This window comes from Dipodomys merriami, unplaced genomic scaffold (assembly GCF_024711535.1).
Source record: "Dipodomys merriami isolate MVZ:Mamm:240054 unplaced genomic scaffold, mDipMer1.0.p SCAF_19, whole genome shotgun sequence".
Taxonomy (NCBI): domain Eukaryota; kingdom Metazoa; phylum Chordata; class Mammalia; order Rodentia; family Heteromyidae; genus Dipodomys; species Dipodomys merriami.
In genome coordinates this window covers 19,526,389-19,544,859 of record NW_027203270.1, presented here as the reverse complement: position 1 = coordinate 19,544,859, position 18,471 = coordinate 19,526,389, and the positions used below count along the sequence as shown (strand labels likewise).

At 42.3% G+C, this 18,471-nt stretch overlaps 1 protein-coding gene across 4 annotated transcripts in view; it reads right to left on the bottom strand.

The window, feature by feature from the left end:
- Specc1 (sperm antigen with calponin homology and coiled-coil domains 1) overlaps nt 1-18,471 on the bottom strand; it is a 252,278-nt gene that overhangs the window by 183,894 nt on the left and 49,913 nt on the right. For all 4 annotated transcript variants that reach the window (XM_070027618.1, XM_070027617.1, XM_070027616.1 and 1 more), the window contains 2 exons: nt 12,544-12,700; nt 615-750 (listed from right to left, as the gene is read on the bottom strand). In XM_070027618.1, the coding sequence (XP_069883719.1) occupies nt 615-750; nt 12,544-12,690 (283 nt within the window). In that variant the 5' untranslated portion in view covers nt 12,691-12,700. The remainder of the gene's footprint in view (nt 1-614; nt 751-12,543; nt 12,701-18,471) is intronic.

Below are 18,471 nucleotides of genomic sequence, written 5' to 3'. Positions count from 1 at the left end.
CTAGGCAGGTGTTTTACCAATTAAGCCATGCCTCCAGCCCTTAAATCAGTTTTAAAACAGTAAAACTATTATATAGAAACACCAGACTGTTCCCTTTACGTCCAAAAGCCATATGTAATCTCCACAGATTCACCTTTTTGAAAACTGTAGGAATTAAAATAGCCCTTTGTGATCGTGGTCTGGAACAGATGTTTTTGTGAGGAGAGAACACCATCATTATGTCCACTCCTCTTTGACCCTTATCCTTCACCAGTAATGGCATCTTCAGTTACTTCCCATGTTAGACAACGTAGTAGTGCATTGGGAACTGCACTATGGTGAGGGGATGGACAGCACAACTTCTTATCTCTCTGCACAGAAACAATAATCTAACATGACCCAGGATACACCACCTTGCCTGGATCCCAGAAGAGTCACACACACATATGCTGACAAGAGGATTACTGGGGACCACGATACCACTGACCTCTGTTTCCATACTGAAACAGAGCCTGGCACAGCCCAAGTGCTCAGTAAGCATATGATGAGGACAGCAAGTGTAACTACAGATGTTCTTTCTCAGGGTTGAGATGAGTAGCCTTTTGGGACCTTCAATCCTTCTGGCTCCCCCATACCTGTGCTGCTCTTCAAGCGGCTCTCTGTGAGCTCAGAAATCGCTCCTGCTGTCACAGTCTTCTTCAGTCGTGCTGTCCCTGATGAGGTGGTACTACCAGGCTTGTCCAGCATGTCCTCACTACTGGCCCTCTTGAGCTAGAGAGAGGATAGAAGGAAAGGAAGAGGATGAAGAGACCATTTACAGTAGGGAATACCATAGACCAAAATGTACTTGCACAGAACTAGAGGACCAGGAATGTGGCTATACTGAGAGCAGTCTGAGCACTCTGACTGTGTGAAGTAAGAAAATGCAAAGCTTATTACTTCAGTTATTCACATGCCAAAAGATGATCTTCCATAACTGCTTCCAAGAGTAGAGTAAGACCCACCTCTTCATGCTTCAAATATAGTAGCCTCCCCTATGTGCAGTGGGTGCCTGAAACCTGGGCAGTACTAAATTCTACACAGGTGTTGTTTCATTCCTAGTGCAGTTCTTGACCACCTCAGCATACATGTTTTTCCCACCTAAGTCAAGATCTTTCACCTTTTCACTGAAAGGAATCAGTATGTGTCACATTCAAATTGCCAATAGAGCTATTCCTGAATTTCCAGCCATTATTAAGTAAAATAATGCAAACCTCGAGCCCAAGCACTGAGATTCCAGGACAGCTGATGTGATAACTGAGATGGCTACTAAGTAACCAGCGGGTGGGTGGCACATACAGCATGGATATGGCCAACAAAGCCATGTTTTACATGCTCAGCTGATTGGCAGATTTCATCATGCTACTCACAATGCCATGTAATTTATAGCCTGTGGATTAATTATTTCTGGAATTTCCCATTTAATATTTGTGCACCATGGCTAAACTGAAACTACAGAAAGTGAAACTATTAAGGGGTGCTATGGTAACAAGGGGTACAAAAAATCTGCTTTTCTGGTTGGGGGAAAATGTTGTAAGTACAAAATGCAGGAAAAGGCAATACACAAAAATTCAGGGCTAAGAAAATATGGCTTAGTCATATGTATCAGGAGGAAGCAGAGAAAGGGGAACAGTCTGAATGTCTACCATGTGCTCAATACAAGGCACTTTACATTATTTCATACAGAAAATGTATCCAAAGGTAAGAAAGAAACTTCCATGGAAGCTGGAGAAACACTGCTATGGGCTGACAGGAAGAAAACAGAATACCTCCGCTCCCTATCAAAAATCAGTAAGACAAACATTTGCTGAAAGGTACCAAAGTCTGAGAAGGACTCCTAAATGAGTTCATACTTATACTCCAGATAGAGTCTTTTAGCACTAATTGACAAAACTGCAAATAAACTCTCTCAAAGTCTTCTTTAAAAAATACTACTAAGCAATAGGCACTGGTGGCTCATGCCTGTAATTCCAGCCACTTGGGAGACTGAGATTAGGAGGATTGTGTGTCTAGACCAATGCCTAGGCCAATCACTGGGCTCAGTGATGTGTAACTATTAACCAGATTACAATGGGAGGCCTAAATAGGTAGATAATGGTTCTGGCACACCTAGGCAGAAAGGGAGAATCTATCCTCCAAAACAACTAAAGCAAAAAGTGGCTGAAGGCATAGTTCAGAGACAGAGTGACTGCCTAGCAAGCACAAGGTCTTGAGGTCAAACACCAGCACACACACATACACACACACACACATACACACACATACCTGAAAACTAGAGACAGACATGTCTAGAGCTACCTTAATAGCAACTATTATTAAATACTGTAGCTTAGTTTATTTTTATTTGGTAAAGGGATGCAAAAGAGAATCCAGGACATAGGTCTTCTATCTGCCAGGTTCCCAGAAATCACTCAGGCAGAAGGCAGTCCAGGGGGTGGTAAAAGATATACACCAGGCTCTAGAGAGACTACAGGAGATAGATCCTATCCATCTCTTCTGACCACTCTGCTTCCTTGACTCTAAAATGAAAAACAACAACAACAACAACAACATATCTATCTCTAGGATTATGCCTTTAATTAAGAACTCAAAATTTATTAAGAATATAGAGAAGCGGAGTGGGGGTAATGGCGGTGGTGGGGAGTGGTTCATACCTGTAATCCTAGCTACTCAGGAGGCTGAGATTTGAGGATCACAGTTCAAAGCCAGCCCCATCAGGAAAGGCTGTGAAATTCTTATCTCCAATTAACCATCAAAAAGCCTGAAGTCCTCCGTTCAATTCCTCAGTGCCACATAAACACAAAAAGCCAGAAGGAGCACTATCGCTCAGGTGGTAGAGTGGTAGCTTTGAGCAAAAGAAGCTCAGGGACAGTGCCTAGGCTTTGAGTTCAAGCCCTGGTACAGGCACCAAAAAGAAACAACAACAACAAAAAAAGCCTGAAGAGGAGCTGTGGCTAAAGAGGAAGAACACCAGCTGTGAATGAAAAAGCTAAGGGACAGCACCCTGAATTCAAGCCTCAATACTATCAAATACAAACAGACACACACACACACACACACACACACACACACACACACACACACATGAACATAGGGAATGTTAGTAGATATCATTTTTTTCATTTGTTTTCATCATCACCATCATCATCACTACCACCATTATCATCATAGTTGCAATCATAGTTGTCTGGTTGAACTCAGCCAGAGAGCACCAGCTTTGTTGTCTTCCTCCCAAAGATGATTCTCTAGACTGCAAGCAATGGAAGCAATTTTATATTTACAAAAAAAAGAAAAAAAGAAACTAGAGCATGAAGTACAGTAAGCCAACCTTATCTGTGGATTTATCACATATAATTTTGACGAAGCATCATAGTTTAAAAAAGAAGCAAATAAATAAAAGAAATTTCGCCGGGCGCTGGTGGCTCACGCCTGTAATCCTAGCTACTCAGGAGGCTGAGATCTGAGGATCGCGGTTCAAAGCCAGCCCGGGCAGGAGAGACCGTGAGACTCCTATCTCCAATAAACTACCAGAAAACCGGAAGTGGCGCTGTAGCTCAAGTGGTAGAGCGCTCGCCTTGAGCTGAAGAGCTGAGGGACAGCGCCCAGGCCCGGAGTTCAAGCCCCATGACCGACAAAAAAAAAAAAAAAAAAAAAAAGAAATTTCAAGCTGGGTGCTGGTGGCTTATATCTATAATTCTTGCTGAGGATCAAGGTTTGAAGCCAACCTTAGCAGACAAATCTGAGGGACTTTTTTTTTTTGGGGGGGGGTGTCCGGTTGTGGGGCCTGAACTCTGGGCCTGGGCGCAGTCCCTCAGCTCTTCAGCTCAAGGCTAGCACTCTACCACTTGAGCCACAGCGCCACTTCTGGCTTTTTTCTTATGTGGTGCTGAGGAATCGAACCCAGGGCCTCAGGCATGCAAGGTAAGTGCTCTACCACTGAGCCACCTTCCCAGCCCCAAATCTGAGAGACTTTTATTTCCAGTTAGCCAGCAAAAAATTGGTACTAGAGGAATAGCTTAAGTAATAGAGCACCAGCCATAAGCAAGAAAAGCTGAGCAATAGCACAAAATCCTGAGTTGCAAGCCCCAGTACACATACATATATACAAACACATACCCACATGTGCATGCAAACAAGCACATATGTACACACACATGCACAAATTAACATAAATTTTTTTTTGCCAGTCCTGGGGCCTGAACTCAGCCTGGGTGCTATCCCTCAGATCTTCAGCTCAAGGCTAGCGCTCTACCACTTGAGCCACAACGCCACTTCTGGCTTTTTCTGCTTATGTGGTACTGAGGAATCAACTCAGGGCCTCATGCTTGCAAGGCAAGCACTCTACCACTAAGCCACCTTCCCAGCCCTTAAAATATGTATTACCATGAGCACATTACACAGCTCAGTTGATATGGAGCACTGCCAGTCCAAAGCTATTACTAGTTGTATTTAAGTTATTGTATGATCTGTTGAGTGTTTCCTAGCCCTGGATTTTGTGAAAATATTCATTTCCCAAATCAAATGATGCCCAAACACCAAAGGAAAAGTTAATGGGCTTCATTTAAGTAATACCTTCACCTCCTCAGTAGCTGCCAAAGCAGAGGTTTCCTTTTATTTTTTCTTTTTGTTATTGTTTTTGTTTTGGTGCTAGGGATGGAATCCAGGGCTGCTTGCATGCTAAGCAGATGACGCTCTACCACTGAGCTGAACCCCACAGCCAGCAGAGTTTTTAAGGGGAACCCTGGATGTCCTGTGCACAAGGAAGAAAAAGATTGACCACATGAGAAGCTTACCCAAGATGTAGATCATAAAGGCTACTAACTGGTCGTAGCTGTCCTTGAAAACTAGTTTTTGAATGTAACACCACACAGGGAAAGGCAGTAGGTCTCAATTACTAATTCGTGTTCTTTCTCTACTCATGGCTGCATTTTTGGCATTGTTTCCTGGTCACTGAACGCAGCCTCAGCACTCCAGAGGTTTCTGGCTTGTTACAGAAGATCTCAGGGAGGGCTTCAATGTTGTTTGATAAACTTCCTAAGTGTTTTCATGAGCAGTTTCACTGTTATTTAAGCTCCTGAGCACCTGCATTTGAATGCTCACAAAAGGAAAAATGTTAAATACCTCAAAGATTAAAGGAACTAAGAAGTTCCTCTCTATTTCACAAAGATGAGAGAAAACTGGAAGCTCCAACATCATCAGCCACAAAAGAATTTAGGTATCCAGGGGTCAATATCATGCTACAGTGGCACAGTGATCCCCAACACATGAGTAGTCATCAAAAGTGTTTGATGAAACAGACTACTGCCTGGATCCCCCACCCCTGACCTACCACCAGCTTTCCAGTATCTGATTTCCTGGGTCTGGGGAAGGGCCTGAGAATTTTAACTTCTAACAAGTTCCAAAACAATGTTGATCTTCTTGGTCTACCACACTTTTTGTTTTGCCAGTCCTCGGGCTGGAACTCAGGGCTTAAGCACTGAGCCTCTTTGTGCTCAAGGCTAGCACTCTGATCACTTGAGCCACAGTGCCATTTCTTGATTTTTCTAAGTAGTTTATTAGAAATAAGAGTCTCACAGACTTTTTAGCCCAGGATGGCTTTGAATTATGGTCCTCAGATCTCAGTCTTCTATGTAGCTACGATTCAGGCATGAGCACCGGCACCCTGCTGGTCTAACACATTTGAGAACCATGTTTAGAGCAGCACTGTCCATGGGAATATAATTTGAACTACATATGTGCTCTTAAACTGTCTAGTGAACATATTTAAAAATAAATCAAAATGCCAGGTGTCCAGTAGCTCATGTCTGTAATCCTAGCTACTTGTGAGGCTGAGATTAAAGGATCACAGATCAAGGCCAGCCCAGGCGTACATGAGACCTCCATCTCAACCCACAGCTGGGTGTGATGGTGCACATCCATCACCCCAGCTATGTGAAAGGCTGAGATCAGAAAGAGCATGATTCTAGGCAATCCTGAACAGAAAAATACATGAGACTCAATCTCAATGGAAGAAATTGGGCATGGTTATATGCAGCCCTCTTCCCAGCTATGTTAGGAAGTGAAAAATAGGAGAATGGAGGTCCAAGCATGGTAGGAGGCAGAAAGTTAGATCCTATTTAAAAATAACCAGTGGGAAAAAAAGAGATGGTATAAAACAACTGCCTAGTAAGTGTAAGGCCCAGTATCACCAAAAAAAAAAATTTAAGTTCCAACCCCAGTAACACTTTTTAGGAAAGTAAAATAAAATAAATAAAAATTAATAAATTTTTTCTTTAAGCAAAAGTATCCAAAATATTTTCAACATACACTCAATAAAATATATAGACATTTGTCATTGATAGGCTATGGTCTGAAAAACTCATCTTTAGGCTATTTTGTTGCTTTATGAACATCACAGAGGTTCTTCCACAGATGTAGCCTATTATATATATGTTATATATATGCATATGTACACATACATACATGTATATATACATATCTACATATATACACTTATTATATAATCTCTATGTATGTGTATGTGCATATTTATATACTATATATTCTCTATATCTATAAACTTATACTCTCTGTATATATAATATATATATGTATGTATATGTTTATTTCTCCTAAGGCTCTGATGAACAAAGCAACATAACACAAGAGAAAAGCAAGCACAAGAGAAAAGGATGCAATAAGGAGATGCAGTAACATCAGGTATCACACAACTGGTTTGATAGCATGCCTTCTTTTTCTGGCAGTGGTACTGGGGATTGAACTCAGGGATTCATGTTTATCAGGCAGGCGCTCTTCCACTTGACTCACATCCCCAACTCTTTTTTTGCATCTGTATGTATTATGTTTAAACTTAATTTTTTATTATCTTTAAGTAGTTGTAAAACAGGGTTTCAATTCAACATATCAGTTTAGAAGTACAGTGTTCTTGGGTTGGAGACATGGCTCAGTTGGTAGAGTGCTAGCCAATGAGCGAAAGTGGCAGGTACAGAGTTTGAGGTCCAGTCTTGGACCTAAAAAAAAGAAAAAGAAAAAAAAGAAGTACAATGTCCTTTGTTTTGTTTTCACATAGAGTTTTGTGCTTCTGCCTGGGCTACTCTTGAACTACTTTCTTCTTCCTAAGTGTCTGGCATTATGGTTATATTACACCATACTTTTTTTTCCCCTTACAAACAGAACAAAAATCATGACTAAAAGCATAGTATATAATAAACTAACGGCACATTTATTATCCCTACCAAATTTTATTTACATGCTGTTAGTGTATGTATGTGTGTTTTCCAGTACTGGGGCTTGAACTCAGGGTCTGGGCACTGTCTCTAGACTGGTACTCTACCATCTGAGCCACAGCTCCACTTCCAGGTTTTTGGAGATAAGAGTCTCACAGATTTCCCTGCCAAGGCTGGCTTCAAACTGGAATCTTCTCATCCTAGCCTCCTGAGTAGCTAGGATTACAGGTATGCTTCATTGGTGCTGACATAGGCTATTCTTTTATACAACTGGTAACACAAGCATGTTACCATAAACACAAGAATAGTTCCCTGTGCTATGACATTGTGGTAACTATGACATCATTAGGCTATAGGAATTCTTTTTTTTTAACTTTGATACAATCTTTGTTACTTGTAAAATTAAATATTAGTAAACTTTGGGACTAAGTGCAAGTTTTAAAACTTTAGCAAGCTCTTGAAGGTTTCAGAAAAGACAGGAGAAAAGTCTAGATATGACTATAAAAGCATAGTCCATAAAATAAAATACCAGTAAATTAGATTCCATGTGAAAAGAAAGCATTTCTCTGAAAAAGAACAAAGGGATAAGCTAGGAGGAAACATTTAAAATTTATATAATAAAAACAGGCATGCATTATCAATATATAAACAAATCACAAGGTGATTCTAAAGTTTTTGTGGAGAAACAAAGAACCCTGAACAACTAACTTTAAAGACAAAGAGCAAAGTCAATGGAATGGCATTGCTCAACTTCAAGAATTTAGAATTCTGTTCTGATAATCAAGACAGTGTGAATTCTTCAACAATATTAAAGTCTTATGCATATGCCTTCATCATTGACCAAAATGTTATCATGTGGAAAATGACTGTTTATTAATGAAGTACTCTGCATTTTTTGTACTAACTCTTCAAATCTGGTATGGATTTGTGTGTTTGTGTTTATGTGTGTGTGTGTGTATTGGTTTGAACTCAGGATCTTACACTCTTGTTTGGCTTTTTTCATTCAAGTATAGTGCGCTACCACTTGAGTCACACTTCTACTTATGGCTTTTTGCTGGCTAATTGGAAATAAGAGACTCTCAGATTTGTCTGCCTGGTCTGGCTTTAAACCTTGATCCTCAGCCTCCTGAGTAACTACAATTACATGCATTAGCCACTGGCACCCAGTGACATGTACCTTCCAAATGGCCAGAATGGGCTGGCCTGCACAACCTGTGTACTTCTGGCACCCCAATATGGTGAGGAAGAGGTTCATCAGCATCTCCACTCCCATTTAGGTCCCTGTATTCTCTGCCTTATTCTTTCACTGCAGGTACAGTGAAACTGGGTATTAAATTGAAGTCTACTTTTGGTGGACTTGCTTCAGCTTTCCTGTTTTTAACCAGTTAAAACATAATACATTCATTTACTCTAAAGTGGATCAAGTAAGATGTTGACTGGTACAGTCCAGGTGCATAATTAACTTCCTTGTCTGCTTGAAATTTCTCATAGTAAACTATTAGGGAAAGAAAACTCCACTTGCTTTTTCTAACAACCACATTTCCTCTTTTTCTCTTCTGGATTTTTAGTCCTCTTCCTCTACCTACAACCTCAGTAGAAAGATACTGTAAGCATAGAGGAACAGGACAGGGGCAACAAAGGGGACAGGCATGATTCAGTTCTTTCTGCTACTCTTTTTCCTCAGCCCTGTCATTCTTTCTAAAAAAAATCTAGCCAAGAAAGCCAAGAGTCAGAAAGGAAAGCAGAAAATTTCAAACAGAAGTATTTGCAATGAGTTACCAAAACACCAACTTGTCCCCAGGAAATAGTCTTGCACTTCAGAACTTTCTCTTTTTCCTTTCCCTCTTCCTTTTCTTCTCATCTTTCTTCCTTTCCTTTCCTTTCCTTTCCTTTCCTTCCTTCCTTCCTTCCTTCCTTCCTTCCTTCCTTCCTTCCTTCCTTCCTTCCTTCCTTTCTTCCTTCCTTCCTTCCTTCCTTCCCTCCTTCCTTCATCTCTCTTTTCTTTCTTTCTTTTCTTCCTTTACTCTACTGGGAGTTAAAACTCAAAGCCTGACACTTGCTGAGCAGGCCCTCTACCAGTGAGCCATGCCTCCATCCATGTCTCTCACTGGTTATTTTATTTTATTTTATTTATTGGTTGTGGGGCTTGAACTTTGGGCCTGGGCGCTGTCCCTGCGCTCTTCAGCGCAAGGCCAGTGCTCTACCACTTGAGCCACAGTGCCACTTCCAGTTTTCTAGTGGTTTATTGGAGATAAGAGTCTCACGGACTTTCCTGCCCAGGCTGCTTTGAAGTGTGATTCTCAGATCTCAGTCTCCTGAGTAGCTAGGATTACAGGAGTGAGCCGCCAGTGCCCAGCTTTCACTGGTTATTATTAAGACAAGATCTTGTTTTTTGCCTAAGTGCATGCTTGGTTATGACCCAACTATTTTGGGCTATCACTGCTGGGATATATCACTGCATCCAGCTTTCTTCTGCTAAGATGGAATCTTGTGGAATTTTCTGCCCAGGCTGGTCTGGAACCATCATCCTACAAACCTGAGACTCTCATAGAGGTGAGGGTGACAGTTGTACACTACTGTGCTCCGGATTAAGAAGGGTCTTGCAAACTTTTCTGCCTGGACTCACCTCAAACTTCAACTCTTCCATTTTCAGCCTCCCAAGTAGCTAGGATTACAGGCTTGGGCCATTGGCACCTGGCTGAACTTTTTCTTAAATACTACTTTAAAAATATTTTAGAAAGCCAAGTGGTACACACCTATAAGCCCAGAACTCAGGAGGCTGAGGAAGTAAGATCTAAAGTTTAAGGGCAGCCTAGGATACATAGTGAGACCCTGTAAAAAAAATTCACACATTATTGGTAAATACCTTGAATGTGTTCAATATATTATTGGTGGAATATAATTATCCATTTTAAATCAAGTTAAATGTGCTATTATATAAAATACAATAAAAATCAACCCTAGTAATATGGTTGAATACAGGGTAAGAGAACAATAAAGTCATAAAGTCATGTGTCAGACACTCATGGAAAATTAAACCTTATTTGCTACTCAGACCAAGAAGCACAAGTCCTGGACACAGCTCCATAAATGCCACCAAGTAGCAGAGCCAAGATTCCCAGAGAACAGGAGACAAAGGTTTCAATAAAAATGGAGTGCCCAGCAGGCAGGCAGGCAATTTTCTAAGCTTTAGGGTCAGAACTGTCAACAATGGTAAAGCCGATAATTCCCACTCTTACCCCCTTCCCCCCCACCCTGCCACCCTAGAGCTTCTATTCCACCCTCAGGGAGATAGACACTAAGCCACTTGGCTTAGTGTCTTACATATGATGGTGTAAGTATTGAGAGGGACACTATGGCAGGGTGAGAAAGGTGGATGGCTTTGTACAGAGTGATCAGGAACAAAATCTCTGATAATATGGCTGCTAAGCAGAAGATAAGACAAACATGCTGTCACTGGAGTGTGCCTGGCTACTATTATGGTCACCAGAGACTTGATGGCCAATGTTCTGGGAGCCCAGGAACAGAGGAGTGTGACACTGTCAGAAAGGGAATAGAGTTGCACCTTGAGGGCATCACAGGCCGCTTGAAGGACTTCGCTTTTCCCTTTGAGTGAATGGAGAGAGCCCTGGAGAGATTTCAGCAGAAAAGTGCTGTGATTTGTGTGTTCAAAGAACTATTCTGCTTCTGGTGAGAATAGTATGTAGAGCATAAAGAATAAAGCATAAAGAGATGCTTTGGGGAGCCTGGCCAGTCACAAGGGAGGTGGTTGGAAGTGGCTGCAGGTGACCCATATTCTTTTTTTTTTATTTTTTATTATCTTTAAGTAGTTGTACAAAGAGGCTTCCATTCTACAAAACAGTAAGGTGACCCATAATCTTAAGGCAAAAGTGATGCCATTTCACTGATACATCACGGGACATGAGCAAAAGAGGCCTCAAGGTTGATGCTGGAGGCTCTGGCTTGAGCAACTGAAAAAAAATAGAAGTGCCATTTACTCTAAAAGAGATGTAGGAGGAGCAGGTTTAAGTGATCAAGATGGATGGGAAGTAATCAAGATCCACTTTTGGACATGTTATACTGGAGGTGGTGTTCAGGCATCCACAGGGCGCTATCACACAGGCAGTCCTGGATGAAGAAGGAATTTGGATGTCATCCACATATAGCATTAAAAGACACTGTCACCTAAGAAAATGGCTATCAGTAGGAATAGTTCTTGTAGATTTGGAAATGGGAGAGTACAATTTGAGATGTCACCATGACTGGACTTGCTACTGATATTTACTAGGACAGAAAGGGAAATCAAGATGTCCTACAATGCACATGACACATTTGCAGAGAACTTCCCATCACACTACCAATTTTCACAGGTTCTTCAGACATCCACATGGGTGGAACACCTTCTTCTTGTCATCTGGGCCTAAGATGGAGATATCTTTCATTTTCACCAAAAGACAAGGCACACATGGTCCAGCTCTATGCTACACTGAACATGGTAAGAATCCAACCATGGTAAAACAAAATAAAACAAAACAAAAACAAAACAAAGGAAGGCTGTGTTCAGTCTGCTCAGAACTCCATGGAATTTATCCACCAATTCACAACAATCTCATCACTCTCTCCTTGGCTCCTTCATGTTATCTGAATTATCAAGGCAACAAGCCTGAATCAGGCTGTACCATCAATGTCAGTAGTCCTCTGATGATCAAGCTTAACCATTGCAGAATATGATTTAACACTTCCCTTTTATGCTAGTCAGGATACTATATTAATTTTTCAAAAGTTTCAAAGAGATTGGTGAATTTCCTAGGAATCTCATCTCAGGACAGCAAGGGAAGTGTCAGGTACAACACAGAGAATGAATGGAGTTGAAAGAGAGGTGAGTGGACTACCCTCAGCCCACCTAACCTTGGAGATGAGGAGAACAAGGAGGAAGAGAGAGCTTGATAGAAGAACAGGTTTCCTAATAGAAGGTGTGACCAGGTGCTGGCAGGCCCAGCAAGAGCAGGATGGAGAATGATGCTTGAACTGTTACTATTGAGATGACTTTGGCCCCATCTAGGGCAGTGCTGGAGCACTGCCTAGAGCAGCTATGTAATCCTTAACTACTGTGCTAAGGATTTCATTTCTTCCTCAATCCTAATGCACCCCCACTTCCACAGCATACTAGTTCTAAGGGAGCCCATCCTGGGGAACCCTCTTTCTTGCCCTGAGGGGCCACCAGTTTACCCACAGCCCTCTTTAATCCTGCCCACTCAGGCCACTGAGGATTGGCACAGCCCACCCTCCAACTCTGTACCTTGCTCAGTCGAGACTCAAAAGCCAACGAGGTTGAAGATTTTGAACTTTTCATGCCGGAAGAGGTTGTAGGGAGAGGCCGGGCACGGTCAGGGCCATGGCTACTGGCTTTGACAACTGGATTCCAGGGCTTGGCTGCGCTTCGCATGTTTGTCTTTCTGGAGAAGAACAAAAAGGAAAATGCATGTTTCCAAAACATGAACCTGTGAGTGAGGTCTCAAAGCTTTACCCTCCCCCATCCCACAAACCCCATCCTCCACACTGGCAGCTGCTACCACAAAATAAGCCTAGGATCTGGCCAGAAATGTCCCACTCCTGAGAGGATACCTTTGTGCTAGTCTAATTCTTTAACCCTAAAACAGATTGAACCAAATTAGTGAAACAGGTTTGAAATATTATTGACCTTGAGACATTACTTTTCAGCAAATTAAAAGCATATTCTCTGTCATGGATAGCTAACATGGTGTTACACCATAAGTGCTCACAGACACACAGACACATATACAATGGGACAGCTTGAGTCAAGGTATAAGATGTCCACAGCCTTGCAATTTAAGGGCTGGTGAAAGAACAATCCCATTTTTCTTGAACAGATACAAATGAATTACTTGAAAGTTAGATTTCACAGAAGCACAAAATTACTCTTTTTGGATAAAAATGGGTATCATTTTAAAAATTAATAAAGCATGTTTTAATTGGTTAGACCTGACATAAGATGATAGAATCCTTGCCCTAGCTGAAGTAATTTATGAAAGAAAAAATGATTCTCAGTAGCAGGATATAGCTCTGTATTCATTTTTCTCTGCCAGGCAGAGTAGCCTAGGCCTTGCCATTACCCCATCAGCTTGGGCATTCCTAGGGGAGGGGCAACTATCCTCCCCTTCCCTCTCTGAGCTTGTTGTTTCTTAGTCAGCAATATCACCAGGACCAAATGAAAAGCCCTCATGCATCTCATCCAGCTCTGACCCTGCCTCTGCCTGTCCTCATGGGTCCTGATGGCCAAGCGCGTGACACAGGCACCTAAAACACAGAACATCAAAGCTGCACTTAAATTAAAAAAAGAAAAGAAACCACAGGCTGGGCTGAGGATGTGGCTCAAGCAGTAGAGTTCAAACCTCAGTACTGCCAAAAAGAAAATAGAAAAGAAAACAAACATAAAAACCCACCCACAGCTGACAAGCAGTTCCAGAGGCCACTCCCCTAGGGCATAAACAGTACCCAAAGAAGGGGTGGCTAAGTATCCTAATCATTTTCTCCCGCACCCTACTCCAGTACAGCCACCTGGAAAAAAAACACAGGCAGCTCACTCAGCCAGCCACCACCTATGCTCCTGCTTCTTCCCCAGCTGGAAGGAAACCATTTCAACTAGAAACATCTTCTCTCTCTAAAGCCAACCAGTTCCTCTTCCTGTTTATAGAAAAAAAATGATTATCTGGGAGCACTTGTTCAAGTGCCTACCTGGTACTTCGCTGAATGTGGCAGTGATGAAAATATTCTTTGTAATTTGAGGCTAGAAGGATTGCTCAGTGGTAGAATATTTGCCAGGCCCTGGATTCTATCCACAGCACTATAATAACTAATAAAAACTAACCAATGGCTAACTAACTAAATAGATGAATAAATTGGAATTCATTATTGAAAAAAAAATCATTGGATTTGTTTTCCACATCTTTCCTAGGGAAACCATGTACACTTTCAGTTATTTGATGCATTCAGAACCTTCTTCGTCTCTTGCTTGGTTCCAATTATCATGATTTTTATTTACAATTCTGTATTTAAAAAAGCATCGTACTTCTCTTATACTTTACTGATGTTTAGCATTGATTATTTTTCTTTCTCAACCCACCATTTTCTATTGCTGGTTTCCACAGCAACAGTGAAAGAAAGTCTAGGTGCAGCCTAATTTCATTAGGACTCCCTCCCAATATAAAATGAACTAACCGAGTTCCAGTGCTTCTGGAAGAGGACTGGTGCATTTTATCCATGACTACAGAGCCAACCAGGAGCATATCAGTCTGCTTTATGGCGATAATTTCAGTAACATATCATCCACTCAGCCAACATCCCCTTCTATGTTAGAAATGACAATTGCAGGTCTTGTTTTATGAAACATAAGGTGATCCTGAAATGTTTCTACAACAAAAAAAGATGGACGTAGGCTGGGAAGGTGGCTCAGTGGTAGAGCGCTTGCCTTGCATGCATGAGGCCCTGGGTTCGATTCCTCAGCACCACATAAGCAGAAAAAAAAGCTGGAAGTGGTGCTGTGGCTCAAGTGGTAGAGTGCTAGCCTTGAGCTGAAGAGTTGAGGGACGGCGCCCAGGCCCAGAATTCAGGCCCCACGACTGGACCCAAAACAAAACACAAAAACGATGGATGTTTTCCTTGCTTTCACTGACAGTTTAAGGGTCTAAAAAGAAAGGAAGAGAAGGAAAGGGGGAGGAAAGGAGGAAAGAAGGAAGGAAGGAAAGGAAAGGAAAGGAAAGAAGGAGAGGAAGTAAAAAAAGGAAGGAAGGAAGGAAGGAAAAATGAAGGAAGAAGGAAGGAAGGAAGGAAGACAGGCAGGCAGGCAGGCAGGCAGGCAGGCAGATAGGCCTCATTAACTTTATGCCCCAACAGGCTTTGAGCCATCATCTTCTTGATCTCAGTCTCTTGAGTATCTGGGATTATAGAAGTACACCACCATGCTCAGCCCTTGTAGGATCTTATTAAGCATTCCCTGTCCTCCCTGACCCACAGTGTTCTCTGAACTCTCTTCCTCATGCCCAGCTTGGGACTCTTCTGGAACAGATCTATAGACAGGTGTGTCCTCTGAGCTGTATGCTTACAATACATAGCCCATGTTGGCCCTGTCCTCTGTCGGCTTACAGGAACACCTCCTGTTAGACGGGGAGCAGGTACATCCCTAGAACTGTTCCTCGCTGTCTGTAGGCTTCCACCTTCCCTCAGCACCCAGACCCTGTAAGCCTAGATCTCTGAAACAGGTGAAATAGGGAGATCAGGTCTGGCCAGAGACATCTCAGCCACATGGTGGATACTAGGGTCTGGCATCTTCTTCATAGTAGGGGAATGTGAAGCCCTGACCCACAGGTGATAGCTTGCCTGAATCCCTGAGGCAGAAGTGAGCACTTGACTGATAGGTTACTAAAGCTGTACTCCAGAGCCTGGGACTGGTAGTTTCCTATGACCCTGCCTCCAGACCTGACCCTACTGAGTCCAGCACCAGCTCAGGTACCATTATGCCATGCCAAGTGTTCCTGTCTCCTGGCTCCTGGCTCTTCTCCAGTCACCATGGCATCCCAGTTCAGCTTTCCACTGGAGCTGAATTGGTTTGTTGGTATTGTTTTTGTTCTTTCTTTCCTCTCTGGCCTTCATGACTCAGTTTCCTAACAGTGTTAAGTGTATTTGCTGGCTACTGGTCTTTGAGACAGGATTCCACCATGCAGTTGCCGGCCTTTTAATAAAGACTCCAAGATTCAATCCTTCAAAATGTGGCTTCTTGGTTTTCTTTTCCTTACAACACAGGGTGCCAGTTATTCTATAAACACTGCAGTTACAAGGTGATATAGATGTTAAATACTCATCCTAACCCTGGGAGGTAAGTATCTCCTGCTATGGTCTAAATATTTGTGACCCACCCCCACCATTCACAGTTGAAACTAAATCCCCAGTATGATATTGTTGGAGGTGATCAAGCTATGGGAACAGAACCCTCATGAATGGGATCAGTGCCTTTAGAAGAGGTCTGAGGGAACTTGTATGCCACTCTATCAAGGGAGAAGTCACTATCTGTGACCAGACAGTGGGCCCTAACCAGAGAGGGAATGTGTTGGTGCTTTGATCTTAGATTTCCCAACCTCTAGGACTGTGGGCAATACATTTGTATTGTTTACAATATTTCTATTATAGCAACCCCAATAACCTAAAACATTCCCACTGGACAGTTGGGGAAACTTTATGTGGCTCAGGAAGGTTAAGCAACTTGTCCAAATTGTAGAGTCTATCTGCAGCCAAGATTCAAAGCTGGTTGAAACTGGCTCCAAACCCTATGCACTTGAACACTAGCGATAGATAAGCCTCTCTGAATAATCTATGTCTCATGGGAAACATGAGGGTTCGTAATGCACCTGGTCTAGCTCCATGCCCACTCTCAACATGTGGGCTCAGAAATGCTAGGACCTTCCATATCGTCACCAAGAAGATGGAGTGATGAACAGTGACTTCACAAACCATGAAGACCGAAGATCACATACATTACAGTGCTGAGCACACAGAAAGCTCTCAATCAATAAAGAGCTGCCCTCCATGCAAAGACAGTAAACTGCCAGGTGCTAGTGGCTCATGCCTATAAACCTAGCTACTCAGGAGGTTGAGATCTGAGGTTCACAGTAGGAAGCAAGTCTGGGCAGAAACGTTTTAAGAATCGACTCTTATCTCCAATTAATCAGCAAAATGCTGGAAGTGGGGGCATGGCTCAAGTAGTAGAGCACCAGGTTTAAGTGGAAAAAGCCAAGCAAAAGTATATGATCTTCAGTTCAAGTCCCAATATTGGCACCAAAAACAAAAGAAAACAAAATTACATCTGTTAATTGTGTCAAACAGAGGACTGTTCTGCTTTATTAACACACATCAATTGAGCATTTAGATACAAAGGGCAGGAGGCAAGCAAACCCACCACATCTGAGAAAAATGTTCTTCTGTGCACAAAGCAGCTTGTTTTCATTTAGAATTTTCAAAGTGGAAAAGTAGAGCCAGAAAGAAACAGGGAGGGCAGATGCCTTGCAGTCATTACCGTTGGTCTTAGCAAATCTGAGCTGCAGAAGTATAAACACAGGTGGGAATGTTTGCTGAGTAATGAATTAGTAATATAAAATAGGGGAACTCTAAGTACATCATAAAGATCAAATTGATTAAGAAACTATAGATAAATTTAGGAACTCAAGCCAGGTGCTGGTGGCTCACACTTGTAATTCTTGTAATTCAGGAGGCTGAAATTTGAAGATTGTGGTACAAAGCCACCCTGGGCAGGAAAGTTCATGAGATTCTTATCTCCAATTAACTACCAGAAAGCCAGAAGTGGAGCCGTGGCTCAAAGTGGTAGAGCACTAGCCTTGAACAAAAAAGCTTGGAGGGGGCTGGGAATAGGGCCTAGTGGTAGAGTGCTTGCCTAGCATGCATGAAGCCCTGGGTTCGATTCCTCAGTACCACATAAACAGACATGGTGCTGTGGCTCAAGTGGTAAAGCACTAACCTGGAGCAAAAGAAGCTCAGGGACAGCACTCAGGCCCTGAGTACAAGCCACAGGACTGGCAAAAAAAATTTAAAAAGCTCAGAGAGTTTCTAGGCCATGAGTTCAAGCCACAGGATGGACAAAAATAAAAAGGAAAAAGGAGCTCGTTCCTATGACAGAACAGGAGGTAGAGAAGAGAAAGTAAAGAAAGGGTTTTCTAAAGGGAATTTTCTTTAAAATGTTCACACATTTTGTTGCAACTCATGGTTTGCACAGCATACAGTAGAAAAGCAAGAGTGGAAGATGAGGAGGAAGGAAAACAGAGACAGGGGACAGCTATTTTAGGATAAGGTGTTTGGGCCTAGGAAAGCCAGATCCCATTTTACGGAGCCTCCTGCTCCCTGTAAATATGTTGTGCTTCAGAGCCACCACCTTCACAGCCTGTGTTAGGGGGTTATCTTGGGGCTTTATTTCCCTTTTAAGGCAAGAAAACTGGAAGGCAATTAGGAAACCATTCTGGATGATCAGAAAATAATGACGAATCTCTAAGAGTGGGAGAGGGCATTCAGGTCTCAGCTGCAAGTACAATAAGCACTAGGAAGCGGAAAGCTGAAGCATTCAAGTCTGAGAACTAAGAAAATAAGAATGTGCACATAGCTCAATTACCATGGGACTCAGCAGGAAATGGAACATAAGTGAGCA